Source organism: Pseudopipra pipra, chromosome 13, assembly GCF_036250125.1.
Source record: "Pseudopipra pipra isolate bDixPip1 chromosome 13, bDixPip1.hap1, whole genome shotgun sequence".
Lineage (NCBI taxonomy): Eukaryota > Metazoa > Chordata > Aves > Passeriformes > Pipridae > Pseudopipra > Pseudopipra pipra.
The window spans coordinates 9,026,505-9,048,905 of NC_087561.1; the positions used below are offsets into that span (position 1 = coordinate 9,026,505).

The window sequence follows — 22,401 nt, forward strand, 5'->3', positions numbered from 1 at the left end:
CATTCAGACTAACACCCTATCTTCAGACTTCATTTTTGTTGAAGTATCTAGCTTCTCACACAAACTAAAATGGATTTTATTCAACACTAAGATGCAAGGAACAGACTGTCTAACAGCTACAGACACTCTCAAGCCATGTTGCCTCTCCTTGATGGCAATTGTTACAGTGGCATTTCGGGTTCAGTAGCCAATTTCAGGGCAAATTATGCAAACTATACAGGTTCTCCTCAGAATGAGGTACAAACCTTAGGTCAGCTACTTCACAGATTAAAAAGAAAAATAATTCACAATAAAACTCCTGATGGGCAGTGTGACTAATTACCTATCTAACCAAAAGCACATTTCCTCCCCTCCCCATGTGTCCTGAGCTCTGTAGAGATTGTCTGCCCGTGGGTTTTGTGAGCAGAGCAATTCTCAGCCTGCCATTCTTTGCACACACTCGCTGGCACTGCTGTGATAAATTGTTGCCTGTAGATGCACTGAATGTGCAGGAATAAAAAAAGGAACCTGTACTTATGGTAATACTGCTAGAAAAGAAAGAGCAAAGCACAAAGATGTTCATTTTAGCCATAGTGCAATAAGTAATGAAGGAATAAATTAGAGTTGATTAAATTATTGACGCTTATAATTTAGGAATCTTCTTGCTCAGCAGTAGATGTTTTCCTCCCATAGCTATTTGTGATGTGTGGGTGGAGCAGAGGTAGAGGGTGATATATTTGCAGCTGTATTTGGATAGCATGGGTTTGCAACCATTCAGTATTCTGAGATCTGGAAGCTGTTGACCTTGCCAGCAAACAGCAATTAGAAGTTCAGTAGGATTTGACTGTCCTAAAGCCTTGCTTTAAGGAAACCTTCAGCTTATCAACATGATACAAGCTTTCAGAATAAACATGGAAGGATCTCCTTGCTTATCAAGTACATAGCAGCATTATACTTACTGCAGCCTGAGACCTGCAGAGCATTTTTCTGGTTAGTTGGCACTTTTCTTTATAAGCAATTGTGCTACTAATGATTCTATTAAGCAAATAATGTTGAAAAGCATGCAGGAAATCTATTCTATATAATAATGGACTGCTTCTCCTTAAGAATGAGGTTCTGTGGAACTACAGAACATAAACCTTCCTTTTTTATAGAAAAATACCATGTTTTTCAGGATATTAAGGCTTAAGTAGTTATCAGAAAAACAGGACTCAACTAATTACAGCCCTGTGTTCTTTCAGCACAGCACTGAAGTGCATCAATTCAAAAGAAATTAAAGCTGCAGCCACTAAATGTCTCTGCAGAGTTTTGTAGCTCATGTTTTAGTGTTGTTTTGCCTTGTGAAGGAGCACAGGGCACCTGAACAACACTCCCATGGATCCCTACACATCACACAAACCATGAGGTCCTGCAGAAGGGAGACCACAACAACCCATCCACTGAACACTGAGCCCTCTGTGAGGCTTCAGCTGAAGCATAACCCAATTGTAACACACACCAGGACCAGGATCACCACCCAGTACAGAGTCCAAAAGCAAAGTAACACCACCACTCCCTCCCAAGTTCTTCCTTCCATGGTTTATTAGTTATCTGGGATGTTCAGGGCTCTCTGTTGTTACAGCCCTGACTCCCGTGGTAATTACAGGAACTCCCACAAACACAACAGGAGTCTCCTAAAGCAGGGAGTGCTGAGAGCACAAAAAGCCCATTTCTCCACAGTGCCTTCTCTTTCAGCTGCAGAGATGGACCTCCCTATACAACTCAGAAAGTCTCACTAATTTTTTCAATGGAAAGAAGCCTTCTTGAAACACCACTCCTGTTTTTTTAACCATCCTTTGTGCTAACCAACACCTGTCCCCCAGCAGCCTGCAATGTTTTCTACTGACACACAAAAAGCTGTTGACCTGGCCAGCAATTACAGATTCACTGGGAACAAGATGTCTTTAAAGTTTGCTCTAACGCAGCCCACCTAAGCCTGGGATCAAGTACACAGAAAGTCAAAGGTTCAGGTCCCTTCTTGCCAGAGGGAACTCAAGCACACCCTGCTTCAAGGAGGATTCTCCAGCAACAAGCTACTTGAGGCAAAGAAGAGCATTGCTTACACTCATACAGACTAGGCAGATCTACTCCACTTTGAGTAGTTACACACTCACTCACCAGAGAGGAGCACAGTACCCAAGGTACACTAGCAGAGGAAAACAACTTGAATTGCAGTCCTTCCTTCTAATTTATTACTATTTTATATATAACAGGATTCCAAGTTTCTCCCTCTCCCAATGTCTCCAAATCCCAAAGTGAAAACATCATACTCACTCACTCTTCTCTCAGCAGCCAATCTGTTCCTTTCTCCAAAGGGAACATGGTCTAGCAGTCAGAACACTTACTCAGATAGGTCAATTATTCCTAAATAAAGGAAAAAAAAAAAACATTAGTCCTCTCATAATACCATTTTCCCTTTCTGTAGGGCAGCAGAGAGCCTACACAGGCCCTGACAAATACCTGTTAGATCAGCAGCCCCACTAAAAACAAGCACAGGGAGACCACAAGCCCATATATAGAGGCTGGCCCACCCAGCACAGCTGGGACTGACCTCTCTGTGACCCAAGCAGCAGGATTTAAGGCACCTGTGGCACTTCAGTAGCAAAACCCAAGTACACCTGAAGACACGGACTTTGCCAGGGCTATTAAAGTTATAAGCATTTTAGCTTTGGACTTCCAAAAGTAGTAGCTTGTCTCATAACTGCCTTCTTGAGGATCTAACCCCAAGTAAATTCAGAAAGAAGGGAATAAGCCTTTGCTGGACATCATTACCTCCCTTCAATTTTAAGTATTATTCATTTAGGTCTTGATATAAACGTGGGTGAAAGCCCAGATCCTCAAGGAATAACCACCATTAGCCTTGTCCTGTATGTAGTAACCTTGACAACTTTACACCACCAGTCACAGATGATGGATTAATGAAGACTGATTTGAACCACCTGCACTCCATCAGAGTCTTTGCTCTGATCTTCACGCTGCCATAACTTTCCCTTTTAACTGATTCTGCCAGGTTTGAGGCTGTTAAGACAGCAAAGCACTCTACCTCCCTTCTGCAATTCAAAAAAAAAAAAACAACCAAAAAACACCACACCAATTTTCACCACTAAGAAATTTTTTTTACAGTAGTGAGCAGACTGACATGGCCCAGCTTCTGTCAAATGCTTGTGTGTGCACATGTAGTTGAGGCTTCAAAACTGACTCAAAATTTTGTGCTCAGCAGACCAGGCAAAAAAAAGGAGAGGCTTATGCCACAAACAAACTCACAACCACAGAAGATTATTGATATGTTTCCCAGCTCTTTCTGAAGACCATACAGAAAAATATTATTATAATATTACAAATATTATTATAATATTACAGAAGCAAAACTATAACAGCTGCTAAAACAACCTTAGTAAGACATAACCAGCATTATACAACAAGAGAACATATAGTAAGGCTGCTCCTTTCAAATGCTACAGTAGAAGAAGCCAGCCTGAAGCATGCAGTCCTGGCAATGCCAGAGCTATAAAGGGACATGGGAAAGCTCTTCAGAAAGAAAGAAGTTTAAAAAAAGACTTTGCCAAGCCTGCACTGTGTTCCAGCTTGATCTTTGGGTCTAGTGCTGAAAGTCAATGCCTGAGCAAATGCTGGAATCCCAGCAGCCATATGAATCCAGACAAGTCACTTAATCATGCTGTGTCTCCATCTTCTCATAGGAGTAGCACACAGCTTCTTCACTGGGGTAATGCAAAGCTGATTTCATTACTATTCACAAAGTGCTTTCTGCCCAGCAGAGGAAAGTATTAGGGAAATGCTAAGAATCTCTACTGCTGAGCTTCTCTTCTAAGCCAGCTCTTTTCATAAGTTATGTCCTACCAAGCATGTAAAAATTTCTTAGAACCTTCTTAATCAAGAAAGCAAACATACCCTCATTTGCCAAATGCAGGCTTGTAATTATGTGGAAATGAGGCAGAAACAGCACATACATGCATTAACATTGACATGATCAAGAGATAACAGCACCATTAATATAACCTCTTAGAAATGACAGTTTTCAGCCCAACAGTTGGAAAATCACAAGTGGGGCTCATTAAACATTTTCTTTTTTAAATGAATTAAACAAAGAGGAAAATGCTGCAGTAACTCAAGGGAGGAAAGGAGCAGTGGTGCTTAAATGCACCAAACACATTCTAAGATGTCCATCCAAATGGACCTATGGAGCCAGGTACCCAGAGCAGACATTCAGTGGACTACTGGATAGCTGTAAATAACCAGCTGACCTTGTACGAGCTTCTTCACCTGCTTCAGACAGAAAAAATCTGTCAGTAAAGATAAAAAAGCACATGCTGCTCATTAATGGACACTATCACCAAGGAATGGTATGGGATCAGGAAGGCAAGCAGCAGAACTGGGCATAGGAACAGAGAAGTCCATAAAACACTTGCCACTGCAACACAGGTTACCTGAAGGAAAGCACTGGGGAACCCCCTGAATGTGTGTTGGATTTCATTGAAAAGTCAGAGTAAAATATATTCCACTGTCAACCTGTAACATTGAAGATGTTCCTACTCCTACCAAAGCATGGACACATAAAGAAGTTCATAACATGAGGCCATATCCTGAATTAGTTTCTTTTTCTTCTTTTTGTGTTTTTTGGTTTGGTTTGGTTAGGTTGGGGTTTTTTTTAATTAAAACAGGTCTATCTTTCCAATTTTCATTTTTCAGCATCAAAAGTCAGCATTCTAACTCCTCTTATTTTCAACTATGTTGACATTGGGAAATACAGAAACAATCCCATTGTTGCTTCTTTACTTCCAAGCTCCATGAAAAACAGCCTGACACATACTGCCCCAGAGGCAAATGATTTTGCCATGCATACTGTCAAATCAAATGCCTTGGAGTCATTTCAGCTGCTACAGATGGTAAAACAATTTTTCCTTATAATTAACCAGAATTTCCTAAGTTTCTACTTGCACCAATTGCCTCTCGAGTGGTCCCTGTGCACCTGTGAGAACAGTTTGGTTCTGTCTCCTCCCTGTTCTCCAGTCAGCCAGCTGCAGATAGTAATAACTGAACCCTCCCTTCCTATAAATATTTTAGTTAGCAAACAGTTGTAAGACTTCCAGTGCTTTTTAAACTATCTGAACCTATATGAAAGAGGGTGTTTTTCTCATTGTTTTGGTTGCTGTTGTAAACACAGATTCTCTTCCAAAAGCAATATATTTAGTAGATCTTTGTCTGTGTGACATGAAAGACAAAGGACTTTCATCTTACCAATGGTTAAGATTGGATTAGGTTAAACAAATGCAAAGCACTTGGATCATTTTCTAAAACAAATTAAGGATCCAATAAACTTTATTAGATCTGGGAAAGGCAGGATATTTCTCTACACTAAAAGCTGTATTGCTTCTTTTGGGTGATATTGGTAGAGATCAGGTGCTCAGCATTTGTATCAGTACCTTCCAATATATTGAAAGTTCCAACAAGTTGTAAAGCAAAGCTTTAATTATCTTCTTGGCATTTTACCATTGTTGATCTGCCACATGTATTGCTGTATTAAGTCACCAAACAGAGACGTGGCATGGGCAAACAATACTGATGAGGAGTTCTAGCAAAAAAAAAATCACCTCAGTTACATTAATAAGCTTCCCCTATAAGGCAAACTCAGCTCAAGCCGCTGCAGTGTTAATTTCTAATTTGTTTGGAATCTGTTTTGATTTTCTGTCTCCTGTTAAATATAATTCTCTTCTGGGCTCTGTTTTATACATTGATTTTTTAATTGCATGCATATTATGTTGGGACCCAAATCCACAGTTCTCTAATTCAGGTTACACAGAAAAATTTAGACAAATAATCCCAATTTTTTTTAATTAGAGAAACACTTTACCTCTTTGAAAAAGGATGGGACTCAGAGTAGTTACAGCAGCATTTGTTCCCACACTTAAGGATATACATCAGGAAGCAATGGACTGTTGACTTTTTAAGAGTATACTAAAAAAAGACTTCTCTCTGGACTGTACTTTGTATTGAAGAAACTCATAGTTTAATGAAGTGAAACTATTATTTTAAGTAGCTGTGCCCCAGAGTAGCCATCAGTGCTGCACTGAGAATACAGAGCATCTCCTAAAAATCTCTGCTGCACAGGCCTCATCACTAATGCAGCACGTGATGACTTTTTCCTCTTCTAAATAACCACAAGTGGGTCTGATATTTTTATTCCAACTATGGTAATTTTTACTAATTTTTATGGTTACAGGGTAAGTTTTAACATGTATTCATCTCAAAAATACACGCAGAGAGCAGAAAGATCACTACCACGGCACAGACCTGGTTTCTGTTCCTGGCAAGTCATTTAGAGCTTTCTGGAAAGGGCAGGTGCAGAGAGAGGCAAAGTCTCCTGGCCCTGCTCTCAGCTCAGTTACCTGTGGCAGCACAGCACATACCCAACACAGCCCAGTTCTATCCTCACTTAGGAGAAGCTCCTCCAGCTACTCTGGTCTTCAGCTGGGATGTAAGAAGGCAACAGCTCTGAAGATTACAATTCAAAATTATCTGGGCTTGAGACCGTCCCATTTGTAAGGGCCAAATATTAATAACTACTTTTTGGTAGTTTGCCGGCTGAAGTCACTCAGAGCTTGTAGAAGTATTTGATGGGTATGAATAGCAAATGATACATAAATGTTGAGAACCATTCAAGTGGGTTTTGGTTTTAGGTGTTTTGTCTGTTTTACATAAAAGCCATTAAGAATTCTGACTAGCAGCTGACAATTTCTGTTGCTAGAAAATGCTGTTTCAAAGGCAATGAAATCTTTGTACCCTTCCTTCACCCCTTTTACCCACAAGGTGTGATACAATAGTTTTGATCCTCTCTTTCATTCAGTTCAAATAAGTATTTTCAATCAAACTTACTTTATATAGACAACAAGAATGTTGTCAAGGACAAGAGTCTCCTTCCTTCTTCTCCTCTCCCCCTCCAGTTTCTTCCTACAATGAATATGCCACAATATAGATACCCACGGTACAATTTCACTAACATTAAGAGATTTGGTTTCCTTTCTCTCAGAAAAACCCAGCTGATTATAGCTAGATGCACACCAGACTGCTTGCTTAGAAAACAGTCAAGAAAGAGCCTGACAGTTTGTTTGGGGCTTGGTGTGGGTGTGGATTTTTGAGGGCATGAGGGTGAGGCCTCCTCACCCCTCTTCAAGCAGAGCATAATCAGTTTGGTTTTCTGATATACTGCTCGTTGTCTAAGTTTACTCATCACATTGTCCAAGGAATCTGGAGTAGTGTAAAACTCTCACTGTGTTCCCATTTTCAATACAGACATTGCCTTCCCCATCATCTCAGATGAAGGAAGCAGAGCAGTCACTGTGATGTGCTACTCTGCCATTGCACTGACCACTTTGTACATTTGTTAAGAAGATGGAGTTTCCTATTGCTCCAGCAGAGTGATCATTTTTGTGCCTCATTATTTCAAACCCTTTCCACTTCATTATAAAAACACCATTTGCTGGAGCTAAGGTAAGTAGCACAATAGCATTCCAAGGCAGCATGAATTAATCAATACAGCCTCTACAGCTGAGGAGTACAATGCCACTCTCACTGGAAAGGTGCAGGTTTCATTTCAAGCTGCTCTCCATCCTTCTAATTAACCACTTTATAACTCATCTTCTACAAAAAGCCTCAGCTCCCAGGTATAAAAACAAACACCTCTGTTGAGAAACAGCTGTGAATATAACTGAAGTCAAAACAAAATAACCCATCTCCAGGAGAAAAAAAAAAAAAAAAGGAAAGAAAAAAGTGTAGTGAAACATGTTAGTCCCTACTCCATCTAGAATAGTTATGCTTGACCTCCACACACCTGCTATCTTCTGTACAGTGTTCTCCAGCTTCAGGTTCATTTGTTTGATCCTGCAAGAAGAAAGGAAGCCAGGGCCAAGAGAGGATTCCTATCCATCCTCTTCACTGCTTAACACCCCATCCCACTGCGAAAGAGCATGTTCAGCTTCTAGCCTGGCACTCACTAGAACTCAAAAAGACAGATTTTTATTTCTAAGGCCACTATTGAACCAGGAAGCTGGCAGGATTTAAGGCTCCTGATGCCATTTCAGCTTCACTGAGTGACCTGTGTGGGCTCTACATCAAACACCCAGTCCATTAGCTGTACTTAGAAAAATTTGACTTTTGCTCTTAAAATAGGCTGCTGTGCTCCACTGTGTCTTGTGACTGGAGATAATTTCTACCACCCACCCAGAGCAAACCAGACCAGTGGGAGCCAGCAGAGCCCTGGGTTATTTGCAGTAGGAGCTGCTTACCAAGCTCCTGTACAGCCCCACCAGCAGTCATCCTTTGTCACTCACAGCCCCTCTATCCATGCAACTTGCAACTCAGCCTCTAGAGTTGAGAGAAATGTCTTACAGCAAGAAAACCAGCCCTGGTCCTTCCCCCTTTCAGTACATTATTTTAAGATGTAGAAGAGGTCAGGCCTGTTTATCTTAGAAAGTTCCTGTTCCCACATCCTTTTCTTGTGTCTTGGTTGCCAAAGCCCAGCCACGGGCCAATGATTCACAGACGTGTTCTCACACAGCTGTGCCCTGCACAGATCTGGGCTGGGGTCTTTTAGAAAGCACTGCAGAGCTGACAAAAGTAGAATAAATGCTTTTAATGAGGAAATTTTGTGCAATTTGTTAATTTACTTTGTGGGAATCGTCCTTGTAGACCAAGACTAATACTGTGCCAAGAGCTTTATGCATACAACTCTGCAGTTCATTCTGCATCATGCTGCTAGTTTTCCATTGTAATTTAATGCATGAGATTTTATCAACAGTCTTCCAACAGCAGATATCAAGCAGTCAGAATGAAATGGCTTACAACATCTCCTACTGGCAGGAGTTTAGATGTCTGTTTGAAAGGCAGCTGGAGTTAAAATATGACAGGCAGTAGACTAACCATACCTTAACAAAGGATGAAGCTTTCAGACAGTTCTTTCTCTCCCAAAACACAGTCAGCTTCTCTGGGGTCTGCTTTGTCTACCTGTTAGAAAGGCTTGTAACAGGGTACTAATCCAGCTCTTGGGTCTGGCTCGGAACAGTGATGGTGCTGAGCGCAGGCTTGGGAAAGGGCAATGCTCTTTTGACTGAGGTGAAGCTGGCTGGCTGTTATTTACTTTCCCCCTTCAGGAAGATATTTGGTAAAAAACAAATGTAATCAAGACGACAGTCCACTGACCACCTGGTAGATGGAAAGCAACTCAGCTTTAGAGTGCTCATTAACCCAGTGTGACCACAACATGCTGGAGCACTGCAAATGGAGGGAACAGAGCCCAGGATACAAGAGGCTGCTCCATCACACAGCACAGACACACATACCCCATCTTTGGTTTGCAGGGCCAGTTGCTCTGTTTCATCCTGGGAAGGGTCAGAGAGCACAGGGACATCTCCTCCCTCTGTGCTGGGCTGGCCACACACACCCAGCCCTGACACCTCCAGAGCAAACACACTTTGCTCTGCAAGTGCAGAACGGCAGCTTTGTCAGCTGAGGAAAACGTGCTGGGTTTGCTGCAGAGCCTTAGGAGTGCAGGCAGGCACAAACCCCGTGGCTGCCTGCCAGCACATAGAATGGAGACTGTAAATGCACAGCACTGTCCTCCCCCAGCTGACATGGCAGTGACACCGTGAAGGCAGCGAGCAGTGGTCCCAGCGAGCAGTGGTCCCAGCCCGCCCCACTTGGTCTGAGAACAGCTCGCAGAGGGATTGTCTCAGCCACAACAGGCCTTCAAGTGCCACTCTGGGCAACCCTCCCTACAAATGGGAGGCATCTGTGTAGCACGTTAATACTCAAGGACACACAGGCACACACCAGGCAAGATATCTATCCTGCTAGCAATGCCCTTCCCGATGCCAGACAACATCAGAGCTACTAAGCTGAAATCCAATTTTAATCCTTTTGTAGAGTGAGTTCACGTAAGTTCAAAAGGGAGCTCTCTATCATTGTTACAGACCTCATCTCCTGAGACAAGGTGAGGCAAGTAAATCAAGAGAAGTATCGTTACTAAAGCATAGGAGAAATTGGTGTATTGGGACTGAGTTGGTTTTCTAACTACAGCTTTGATTCACCTGTTTTTCTCAAGCCTGTCTCATCTGTCAAGCTTTCCAAACCGGTACCATTTCAACGTCTAGCTGAGCAATAAACCTTCCACTGTTCCTCATTCAGCTTCATGAAGCACTCAAGCCTCTACACTAAAAGCTGTGGTGCCACATGGAGAGAACAGATAGTTTAAGTTTAATGTTCACTCTCTCTAACAGTCATTTATGTTAATAGACATTTTTGTTCCTTGGAATTAATCTTCCTCTGGGTTTTTTTTTTTTTTGGTGGCATAAATCAGGACAAATTATTTCCCTTATAATTTGGAAAACTCTTTCAGATAATAAGAGCAGAGAAAGACAATCAAAAGCACTTGAATTACCATATCCTAATGAACTACCATTTGTCAGCTGAGCCAGGGTGACTATTTCCTTGTATGTAGCAGGAAAACATCAGAAAGTCTTGAGGCTCCTCTGTCATCGACTTCAGGAAGGATTAAAACCACTGAACATCTTGCAGAGAATTCTGTCTATGTTCAGCCAAGTTCTGGAGTAAGGTGTGCATGTGTCAAGCACAAGAGCATAATAATTCAGTTGCAGTGTCTTTAATGCTATCGTTGCAAAGGGAAAGAACATTTTACCAGAGCAACAGAAGTCGGAGTTTTCAACATTGCCTGAAAATTGACAGAAAGCCCTACCCACAGGCTTTCCTTCAGAAGTTGCAAAGACCTTTCACTTTTCTTTAAAATTAAAAGAGCTTTCTGCTGTGCCACTTTCATGTCCTGTCTTTCACCATCTCTGCTCTGCCTACTCCTTCTGAGGGCTCTCCTTGCTTCTTTTCTGCAGATCTGGGTCCCCTTTGAGCAGCCTTTCCCTGTTCTAGCAGTTGGGAGAGGAAAAACACACTCCTCCCTTCTTATCTCTTCCCATTCCCCATCAGCAGTGCTTCCCTCTCTGCCCAGCAAACTGCCAGTGTGGAGCTGCCCTGTGTGTCAGGGGAAGAGCTGCTCTGAGTGGTACATCCTGTACCTTGGGTAGGTGAGACAAACAGGAGAGCTGTAGTATTGTAGATGTTGGATGGTTCTGTTCCTAAATACTCCTGAAGTCAATCAATAAATATTGTGCAATAAATACAGAATAGACTCATTGCCCCATACTGAAAGTTTTGCCCAAGATTTAGAGATCCTACAAAGAGTTATAGCACAGGAAAGTGAGGCCATCTATCCTACACAGGAGCATTTCCATTCATGAGAATTACAGGATCACCACTGATAAATAAAACAAATCTGTTAGTAGAGAGTTAGGTGACCTTAAGGAGAACATCACCTTTTAGGAAACTTATACCCATAAAACTCAAAATTAGTGGGGTTAAAAGGCCTCACAGGCTTCCTCTGAGCCAAGTCATGAATGGAGATGAAGCACTGAGAATATTAATTTTGATGAAATTTACTGTCCTGGTTATATTTCTTACTGATTTAGGTCATTTCTTAGAACTGTTACATTTTAGTGATTATAATCTTGCAGGAAACCAGCCATAGGGCAGAAGAGACCTTATGGATCACTGAATCCAGCCTCCTTTTCTTGAAATTGTGCCATATATTCTCACTCACAAGACTTGCAAACTCAGGCTTTAAACTAGCAAGGCAGCCTGTTCCCAGTGCTCTATGGATATGGCCTTGCAACAGAGTGCCCTGATGCTTAACTGGCTCTGTTGTGGCTTTAGCAAGTTTTATAGAATACTTACTGTCTTTACAGCTCTACCTGCAAAGCACTTCAAAAGATTCTCTGTTGAGACTTACCACAGTAAACCTGCTGACTCCATAATACAAATTCAAAGTAATTCCAGGTCAAACCTTTAATCAAAGAGACCTCTGTAAGCTTCTTCTCACCCTTATTAAAGAGATTTACAAAACCGTGAAGGAGGTTGGAGAGTTACTGATGTGCCATTTAAAAAGGCTCCATTAAGATTTGGGTATTTTTATCTTTTAGAAAAAAGCATTTGCAGATTATAACTCTAAGGAGACAATTATAAGAGCATTCTGAGAGTCTTTTCACTTGATCTATAAGAGGGAGAAATGGTACAGCAGAGTATAGGAAAGAAAATACACTGCCTAAGCCTTTTTTCTTGAATAGGATCCTAACTAGCCATGTCACAGCTGCAGTGAAGTGTCTTATGTTCCTGTGATTTATTACTATAAGGGCCACATCATCTGCCAAAGTGTGCTTGTGAGAAATTAAATGGTTTCCAAAGGAAACAGTAGAATAAGGCAGATTTTAGATTTGCATTTTTAGTCTGATTAGTGTCTGTGAAGCTCCTTTGAAAACTTTTGTAATAAGCACAAATACAAAATTATTGTCAAATTCAGTTTGAATTTGGGAAGGTTTCAGGAAGGAAGCCCAGTTACCCACAAAAAGAGATGAAGAGAATGTTTACAGGAGTGAGAATGCAGAACATTACTGAAAGAGAAAGGAAGTGGCAAACTTCCAACATGCTGAGCCTTGGACCCAATTGCTTTGTGTCTGACATGATGAGTTGTTCACAGGCCTGAGTTATTCCATCACCCTTTTAGCTTAACCTTGGACACTAAGCCTCAAATCAAGTGTAAGTAACAAATTAAGGCTTGATCCTGCACTCTCAGTTCCCTTTGACTTCAAGCTGAGGAGGCAGAACAGTACTAAGACCTATATTAATGTTGATCATGGTGTCATTCCTGATGGACATCCAATTAGAAAAACCATCAGAGAAGAAAACTGCCACAATTAGCTACTGCAGACAGACAATTTGGGACCACAGCAGAAAATGAAGCAGCAATATTTTCATTGATCCCAATAGCATCTGAGAACCTCAGAGTCAGCCTTTCCAAACTTGTTTGCATATGAGTGTTTCTGCCAACTTGTATCGACTTCTCAGTTTCAAAGGGACAGAAATTTAACCTCACAGTATTTGTTCAGAGCTGTAAGATTGCTCTGTTTTCCTGCTCTAAGTCATCAAAACTGAGTGCAACTGTAAAGAAGTCCCAACACTTCCATCAGAAAGACCTTGGGAACATACAATGTGAGTCTATTGCACCTTTTTTTTTTCCCATTAAAGTATGGAAAGGGCCAAAACAAAATACAAACACATGGAAAAGGAAAAGTATGTAATAATCTAAACAGATTGGCAGGCTGTAACACTGGGTATTCTCTGAAGAATGACCAGAGGTTTACTACTACTAACAGGCCAAACAAACCTCTTGGTCAGTATTGATTTGACTCATGTTGTATAAAACACCCTAACAGTAGCAGTGAATAAAGACTGACATCTTGCTGGCCTAAAGAGGGGACTGGATTTTCAGATGTGTCAGGAGGTTGCTGATGAATGGTATATTTCTCTTCCTATGCATTATTGCTACAACCTCATTCCAATACCATGTACCAGAGCCTTTTCCTCAGGCAGAGAAGCCAGGTAACACATGACAACCCATGGAAAACATTTCTGACAGCTTCTTTGACAGATGTTCAAGACACACTGTTGACATTCTATTTTTCACCTGCTTGGGATTAATAATTAACCCTGATTCAGCACTGAGAATCTTCTAACTTTGTTCTGATCAGGAAAAATCATGTTCAACTATGAGATGACTAGTACCATTAAAATTCTATTTCAGAGAACTGCTGTTAAGCGATAGTTTTGCTCCTCAAATTAGGAGAGAGGATTAATAATTGAATCCAAAGACCTAGTTATATATATTTGGTGGGTTTGTTTCATATTAGGAAGAATGACTTGAGCAGAAATCCATTAAAATTTTTAGTATTCCCATGCTAGTCTAATTCTAAGCTTTTCTATTAAGTAGCACAGTCATAATGGCATTAAACAACTTAAGCAGCAAAAACAGCACATAATTATCACTTTTAATTTAATCTTTTAGAGTGCGAATAGATACTGTACATCACTGACAATTCCTAAAGAGATTTTTCTATTCCTTCATAGCAGCTTCACAGCCTCTTGTACTGATATAAGTGACCCAAGCATGTTTAATTTTTTCCTCAAGAAAAAATCCTCAGAATAATGAGATAGCAAAGCCCAGAGGTGTAAAAATTATTTACTTTGAGGTAGATTTTAAGATATGAGCAGGAACTAGGGCACCATCACCCATGGACCAGCATATCAGCATCCCAAACTGTGAGTGTACTCTCCAAATTCTGAGCATGTCAGATATGGCACATATTAAAAAAAAAGTCCCACACAGAGAGTATAAAGTACATGGAAGCTCTATAGAAATGAGGGGAGAAGAGAGAAGACCATGCAGCACTGTAGCATCCCCTCCCTTGCCTCTCAACAGGGAGGTGCTGCCAGTGTGAACAGAACCAATATTCACTTCACAGCACTGCCATCCTCGGTGCCAGTCCTGCAGGGAGCCAGGAGCAGCACCGAGTATTGAAGGCTCAGGAATCCCCCAGGTGCCTTTCTCCTGGTGCCCCTTCCCACAGGATTAAGCCTCTGGCACACTGTAGATACACCACAGTGCTAAGGAGCAGTGGCACCCCGGCACTATGCATTTCTATACATTTGCTAAAGGGCTCCAGAAAGGCCCACAAAAAGCAGAGCACAGGAGTGCTGTGCTTTAGTTGTTGACAGCAGAGCCTCTGCAAAAGGCTGCGGTGCAGCAGCTGCAGTAGCAGAAGGCTGTGCAAGTCACAAGTCTAAATACAGCCCACTATTTCCAAACCCAATGAAAGAAACCTTACACAGGCCAGGCTGAGCCCCTGTGAGGCAACACAGCACTGCCAACATCTGTTTGAAAGAGAAAGGGGCTGAAATCTGACACATCACTGATCTCAAACTCGGCAATCTCAGACCTCGTGCGCTCTCCTCTCTTGCCTGCAGTCTCTGCTTCTCGCTGCTCCCGAGCTATTGGCACTGCTCACGTCCCTGTTTCCCCAGAAAGCATAAAGCTTCTACACCTGATCACAGTGCTGGGGTGACAGCAGCCTCTCCTACACAGAACAAGCTTTCTTTCAGGGGTCCTCAGCAAACACTTCTTCCCCCACTCCAGGACCAGGCGTTTCATGTCCGTGGTGCGTCTCCTCTCTGATAAATCACAGATCTACAGTTGCAGCACAAGGCTCTGAGTTCTGCTCTAACATCATTAGTAATTCCACTTTGTTGCAAACACATATCTAGCAGACATTTTTGTCTCTGCACATGCAACTCAGGAGTCTACTCTTTCAGCATTGGTATTGGAAAGCAAATGTCTGCTTGGAGAATCTGATACTTCAAAACCTCCATTTCCTTGGCGAAATGAAGGGATGTCAACACTTGGTACAAGAAAGCATCTCATGGAAGCTACAGACATTCAAGCCTGTCAAATGCTCTGCTATTTCCATCCTTCCTCTTTCTCCTCTTCCCTTAGTGGGCTGGTATCAACAGAACTTCACAGATCTTTCCATCTAGTAACAATAACCACTTACTCACCATAAGCCCTTTTACAATAAACTCCATGCCAGAAACTTTTGTGTCTCTCCAGGCTGCATGTTTCCAAACGAAGGCAATGTTAAAAAATTTTCTCAGACACCAGACCAGAATTCCTGTAAGCCAAAACACAAGCCTAGTCCTGTGCTGAGGCTCCACAAACTGTCCATAAATCACATCAAGGCAGTGCCAGCAGAGCAAGGTTCCCCTTCTGGTTTCTCTGTGTGCCACAGGGCTGTCTCTGTCACTGCTGCTCACAATGGTGCTTCTTAGCTATGCAATCTGACCCTGAAAAGCCATAATTTGAGACCATCATTTTCTTCAGAGGGCCTTTTTCAAATAACCCCAGAATGACAAAACCAAGCTCCTTAAAGATGCAGCAAAATCACTTCATTACTGTTTCATGCACTTTATTTTAAAGGCCTATTAAGAACCCATTCTTTCTGGTAGAATGCTATTTTCATCTCCACTTTTTTTTTCCTTTGGGAGTTTGAATATAAGATTTTCCTATCTCTGCCTTTTTTTTTCTCGTCTGTTTCTATTTGATCAATGATAATTCTTTTTTTTTCCTATGCTTCTAAGAGAGTTGATATTAAAATGTCTAATTCCTATTCTCTTTCTGTTGTATTTGTGCATCAGAGTCATTCACAATGATGTCAGCTCAGCTCTGGGCATTGTCTCTGCTAGTTCAATTCCAGCTGAATTGTTGGAGCTAGCAGGACATTAGCATTCACTTGATTGATTTAGCATATCCAGAGAATAAGATGGGTTTTGCATTCAGCTACACACATGAAAAACTGAAGAAATTATAAAGCAATCCAAAGTTGGTAAGTTCTTTTGGAGTCACATATGTTTTGCTTCTCACATATCTTCCTGTGCTTGAGGGCACTATGTAAATAACAGCCATTTCAATGCCAATCCCTTCCTTGACAGTGCTCATGGAAGAAAGAGGAAAGTGATTTAAAACTATTGTTTAACATAGTTAATCAATTTAACAGATTTCAAGGCTAAAAGATCATATTATGCATTATCTCCTATAAATACAGGAGAATTTCATCCTGTAGTTCCAGAATTTTGTCCAACACCCAGAGAGAACACTTTTTCAGAGGTAAATACTTCAAACTGAGTTCTGAAATTAGTATTAATTATAAAGTCACTTTTTGGCTTTAAAACTTGCTTCCTTAGTCCAGTGCCTACCCCTGTGACAAGATCTTGATGTTGTATGTGGCTCAGGATGCACATGACCTACAAAGGGTTCGCATCTTTCCAGATTCCAGATTTTGAGTGTGAAACTAGAGTGAAGAAGAGGATGCAGGGCAAAAATTTCAGAAGGAGTGGTTAAAGTTTGGCTCAGGAATTCATTTTCCTCCAAAAAAAATGAGCAGGGCCCCATGAAGGGAATGAAGAAATCTGGCTTTATCTTCCTGCTAACTCAAATCTCCACCTGAGTATTTTATGATTTCAGAACAAGGATTCCCAAACCTTCCTACAACAGGACTGAAAACCTCAGCAGACACGTTTGTTCAATTATGCCCTTTATGGGCTGAATGAAACAGTGAAAGGACCGGGCATGTGACAGAACAGTAATACTTGGCCTCTTCTTAAAAGCTCTTTTCCTGCACTGTGTCTGTTGGTTCCAATGGGCTTTCAGCTATTCAAGGTGAGAGTTTGCAACTTTAGGACATAACCACACTTAACCCCCTCTTCTGATAGAATCAGATGGACAGGTAGAACCTGTGTGTTTTCCAGTAGCTTCAGCATTAAAAATATATGGGGGACGTGACAGCAAAGTCAGCTGTCCCAGTTCAAACTTACCTTTGCATTTCTCTGAATTGCAGAGAAATGTATCTTCTGATTAGGGGTTCTTTCTATATGACATACAGCTCAGCTGGTGTTTTAACTGCTCAGAAACACCTGCAATAGCTCTCCCCTGGCTTCAGTTACCTGTTCTGAGTGTGTCTGTGCAGCTCTGGCCCAGCCTCCCTGCTGCACACGCAGAGAGACAGATGAGTCTGCTTCTGAGACAGTGGACACTCATTTGTGATCATTAACAAGCAGTCCCCGTGAAAGATGACAACTCATGTGTCAGCTGAAACATTTCGCATTAATTGGAGCAAAGTTCCTATCAAATATATTTTGATAATAGCCAATCTCTCAGGGACATTTTGCACCACACAGTGAGAGTATGTTTTATGTCTTTCCTTGGAGGCAAGAAAGAGCACCAGAAGGCAAATGCAGCTGCAGCCAGCAAAGAAAGACAAACAGAAAACAGCAGGGAAACCGCTGTCTGTGGAGACAAGCAATGAGCCATGGAGCTCGTCAGCTCTGACAGCAGTGCAGATCCTGGCACAGGTCTGCAGGTTCCAAAGGCTGCTATTTTTCCAGAGTGTGGTAGAGACCCTACAAAGGATCAGTAGGAAGTAAGGGATGAAACTGCCGCTAACAAACTTCTCCATGGACAGCAAGTCGGTACTCAAAGCTGAAATCTGGTGATATTCTGTATGCACACATGAGTGCATGTTCTAATACAAAACTAAAGCAAGGCCATTTGCCTTGATCACAGAGTTTTCCTGGTTCACTCCTACCGTGTGACTGAGCTTTCCTCACCTAATTTCCATCTTAGGTCTGGCTGTTCCTCAGCTATGACACTTGACTGGTTCCCAGACAATGACAGAATGACTTCAAATACTTATCTCCTGAAGTTCTTAAAAACAGTTGCTTTTAGTAATTTGAAATGGAGAATTTACAGGAGTACACATGTCTAAAGGAGCTCCAGAATACTTAGCAATGGCTGTTGTGAGACCTTATGTATCCCTATGCCATTTCAGTCCTTTTAACACCAACCAACAATTTCAAGCAACAGGGAAGCCAGAGAGTCTCTCTGGGTTTCTAGCGTGCTTTACATGATGCTTAGACTTTCTCTTCACTTTGCTGCTGGATAAGAACAATGTTGAAAAGACATTAAAATGACAGTCAAGATCTGTAGCTACATTAGTCATTCTGTCAGAACACGGGAAAGAACCTCACCGAAGTCATGCAGGAAAACAATTTGTTGAAGCATCAGCTGAAGCAGCGAGTCGCAACTCACTCAAATCTCTTGAAAGTACAGCATCAAGCAAACTGCTGAAGCCCTGAAAGCCACAATTGATTCTGCAAACAGGAGATACGTAAAACAAACTGAACTCGCCTCCAGTCTCTGCTGTGTGATAACAATCTGAGTGTCCACCTATTTTATACAGTAAAAGCAGTCAAGTAGGAAAATATAGGATGAGTGATGTTCCCTTAGCGCAGTGACAGAACTACCCGTACAAGCTGACAGTACTTTCTGTCACTGTGTGTAATTGGTGTTTAGTTCCACTGAATGGAGCCATTCTGGACATGCACTGATCCAACCAAAGTAACTATTTTGCAGCCTTTTCACCTGAACCTTGAGCAATGCATCCCCAGGCCCAGAAGAGTTAAGCAATTGATGGTCTTACAGATCTTTTTGCCAAAGATAACATCCTTAAGCCTTGAAGTCTACGGTACAGCCATGAGCCTAAAAAAACATCCTTACCTGAATAACTGAGGCATCTGAGGAACCCAGACAGATGCCAGAAAATCCAGAGCAGCTCAATTGTAAACTGACTTAAATAAAATCCGCTAAGTTCATCCAACCAGGGCATACCTTACAATATAGGGAAAACCCATACAGGACTTTATCCTAACCCCTGTGGTGGCCTAAGGGTACACCACTATCAGCTAATAAAGAGATAAAACATGTAAAACCTTTCTTTTTTTCCCCAAGAGGGTGGTGGAAAAGGGATCAAACTGTTGGTCAGTGATGCTTTTTCAAATCAGGTGTCACCTGTAACTTCTCGAGAGACAACGTGTAGAAAGAGATTTGGACAATCTGGAGCTCAGGAACAATTATCACTAAAGAAAAGAAAGAGTAGAAAATATTACCATACTTGAAGCACATTTTATTGTATTACATTGTTATGTTAATTGTATTTATTGGAAATTTAGGGCAGTATATCCATTATTTGAACCTGGATATACCTGAGCTATTGATATACCTGAGCTATTGATATATCTGATATCATATGATCCTGGATATACTGGATATATTTGGATATATTTGGGTTGATCCTGGGTATGGTTTAGCGCCTTTGTTGGGGTCCCTCCTCGGAGGCACCAGATCGAGCTGTTTCTGTGTTACCGTGCCGTGAATAAACTGCTTTATGGAACGAGACATCTGAGACTCTGCTGTGTGAGGAAACCTGGGGTCGAGCCGGTGAGGAAACCCGGTCCAACTGTGCGAGTGGGGTGTGCGGGGGGAGCCAAAGCGGGGGTACCTCGGGTCACCGGAGCCGCCACTGTCAAGGGGCTTCGGTCCCAGCGGTGACAGCGTCCGGCGTCGGGAGCGCGGCTCCCAGAGCGCCTCGGGGACGGTCAGACTGGTAAGTTTCTTTAACAACCGCGCCGGCACAGCAGGGTTGGCGCTTCTCCCCGGGGGACACCGGGGACACCTGAACGGAGGGCGGGCGGGGCGCATGAGGGGGCTCCGCGAGGGCTCCGCGAGGGCTCCGCGAGGGCTCCGCGAGGGCTCCGCGAGGGCTCCGCGAGGGCTCCGCGAGGGCTCCGCGAGGGCTCCGCGAGGGCTCCGCGAGGGCTCCGCGAGGGCTGCGGTACCCCCCGCTCTCCGCCAGGCGGCGCCCCCGCCCCGGGCGCGCGCGGGGCCCAGAGCGGCCGCGCGGCGCTTCCGGCGGCGCAGGAAGGGGCGGCGCGCGCGGCTCCGGTGAGCGGGGCGGGGGCGGCACCGGGACCGGCGGGACCGCGAGGGGCGAGGGGGGCGAGGGGGGCGAGGGGGGCTCCGGGGGAGGAGCGGGCGGGGCCCGGCCTTAGGGAGCGCTCCCCGGGAGCGCGCGGGCCGCGATGTGGCGGCGGCGGGGCCGGGACCGCGCCATCCCGGCGGCTGAGGGGGGCCGGGTCACAAGGCTCCCCCCGCGGGATCTGTGGTACCGTTAGCGGTACCCAGAGCCGCGACAGGGAACCTCTTTATTGCCACCCGTTCCGCCGGCCCTGTGCTGGTGCGGGAGGTCAGGGAACGGCAGCTGTGTTTGTAAATTGGAGAATGAATTAGAACCGTATGGGCTAGTGCTCTGCTGTACTTAATTCCTGTAAGGTCTCACGGTGCGTCTCTTTCCTAGGAAAAATGATTTCTGAAAGCAGCTCCTTCGTGAAGGGCATGGTGCTTGGAGGAGCCTTCTGCATGTTGGTTACACTGCTGGGGCACATCAAGGTGGGGCACGGGACCAAAGCGCGGGACCACGAGCACCATCACATCCAGGCTCCTGACAAAGAGGATGTCTTAAACCTTTCTGAGGGTGAACGTATGGAGCTTAGTAAAAGTATCCGTGTTTACTGTATCATCCTTGTCAAACCAAAAGATCTGGGGCACTGGGCTGCAGCAAAGGAGACCTGGAGCAAGCACTGCGACAAGGCAGAGTTCTACAGCTCTGAAAATGTCAAAGTGTTCGATTCTGTGGCCCTCAACACAAAAGACATGTGGGTGATGATGAGAAAAGCTTACAAGATAACATATGAACGCTACAAGGATGAATTCAGCTGGTTCTTTCTTGCGTATCCAACAACATTTGCTATTGTTGAAAATCTCAAGTACTTCCTGCTGAGAAAAGACCCCTCTCAGCCTTTTTACATCGGCCACGCTGTGAAATCTGGTGACCTCGAGTATGTGGATGGCGAGGGAGGAATCGTCTTAAGCATCGAGTCACTGAGACGACTCTCCAGTGTTCTTGAAGACCCCAACAAGTGTCCGGAGCAGGGAGGTATGATTTGGAAACTCGCCGAGGACAAGCAGCTGGCGATCTGCCTGAAGTACACGGGGGTGTTCGCCGAGAACGCGGAGGATTCGGAAGGAAAGGACGTCTTCAACACCAAATCCGTGGGCGCCCTCATCAAGGAGGCCATGGGCACCCACCCGCAGCAGGTGGTGGACGGCTGCTGCTCCGACATGGCCATCACCTTCAGCGGGCTGAGCCCCAACCACATGCACGTGATGATGTACGGGGTGTACAGGCTGCGGCCCTACGGACACACCTACAGCGATGCCCTCGTGTTCCTGCCCCCGGAGGGCTCGGACAACGACTGAGGGGCCACCAGGGGAGGAGTGGAGTCGGCTCATCTCGCGACACTCGTTGGTACTGACACGTGCTGGTACTGCTGTACAGGTTGTTTTTGCACACTGAGGGTTGGTGAAGGTCCATTTCAAAAGTGGAAGGAGAAATTTTTTTTTTCTAAATCTTTTATACAAAAACGCTTCTGGCTTTTGACAGAGCCAGAGTGAAATGATAAAAAGAAGTTGTTAATGTTTATAATGAAAGGGAATTAAGTTTATAGGGGGGGTTTGTACATGTAAATATTTATTAATGAAAATTCAAATGAAGTTTAGTCTACTCTTACAAATATATTTTTGCAAGACTTTGATTCTCTCAGTTCTTCCAGGCATTTCTAGAATGTCTTTTTATCTTTCTAAAATATACCAATAAAACTGACTACAGATTCAGTCTCAAAGACTAACTTTAAGATGTTTCTTTTACTCTCAACTACACAATAGCTTGAGCTACATTGTTTTATCAGTTGCTGCTTTATGTACAGCCTCCTAACGCAGTGAGGAATTATCAGGAAGCAAGGTGGCAAGAAATCCTGTAGGAAGTTGCAGCATAATCATATCAAGTACCCTTTGGACTGCTGTTTCTAAGCAGACAAAAGAAAGAGATAACTGTATTTGAGTAAGTATTAATGTGGTCAGGGAGCCTGTTTGCACAGGAGTAATTGGTCATTTAAAACTTCACTCCACCT

At 43.3% G+C, this 22,401-nt stretch overlaps 1 protein-coding gene and 1 long non-coding RNA gene across 3 annotated transcripts in view; one reads left to right on the forward strand and one right to left on the reverse strand.

The window, feature by feature from the left end:
* Positions 1-20,154, reverse strand: part of LOC135421425 (uncharacterized) — a 181,724-nt gene extending 161,570 nt beyond the window's left edge. Inside the window, exons 1-2 of one of the 2 annotated variants that reach the window (XR_010433995.1) lie at positions 19,875-20,154; positions 2,293-2,382 (exon numbers count right to left, since the gene is read on the reverse strand). This is a non-coding gene — a long non-coding RNA (uncharacterized LOC135421425). The remainder of the gene's footprint in view (positions 1-2,292; positions 2,383-19,874) is intronic. The other variant, XR_010433994.1, reaches the window with a different exon arrangement.
* A 110-nt stretch (positions 20,155-20,264) lies between these two features.
* On the forward strand, positions 20,265-22,113 carry C1GALT1C1 (C1GALT1 specific chaperone 1). Its single transcript, XM_064669882.1, has 2 exons — positions 20,265-20,317; positions 20,730-22,113. Exon 2 carries the CDS (start codon positions 20,735-20,737, stop codon positions 21,689-21,691), a length of 957 nt encoding a protein of 318 aa, XP_064525952.1. The 5' UTR covers positions 20,265-20,317; positions 20,730-20,734; the 3' UTR covers positions 21,692-22,113.
* The last annotated feature ends 288 nt before the right edge of the window (positions 22,114-22,401 follow it).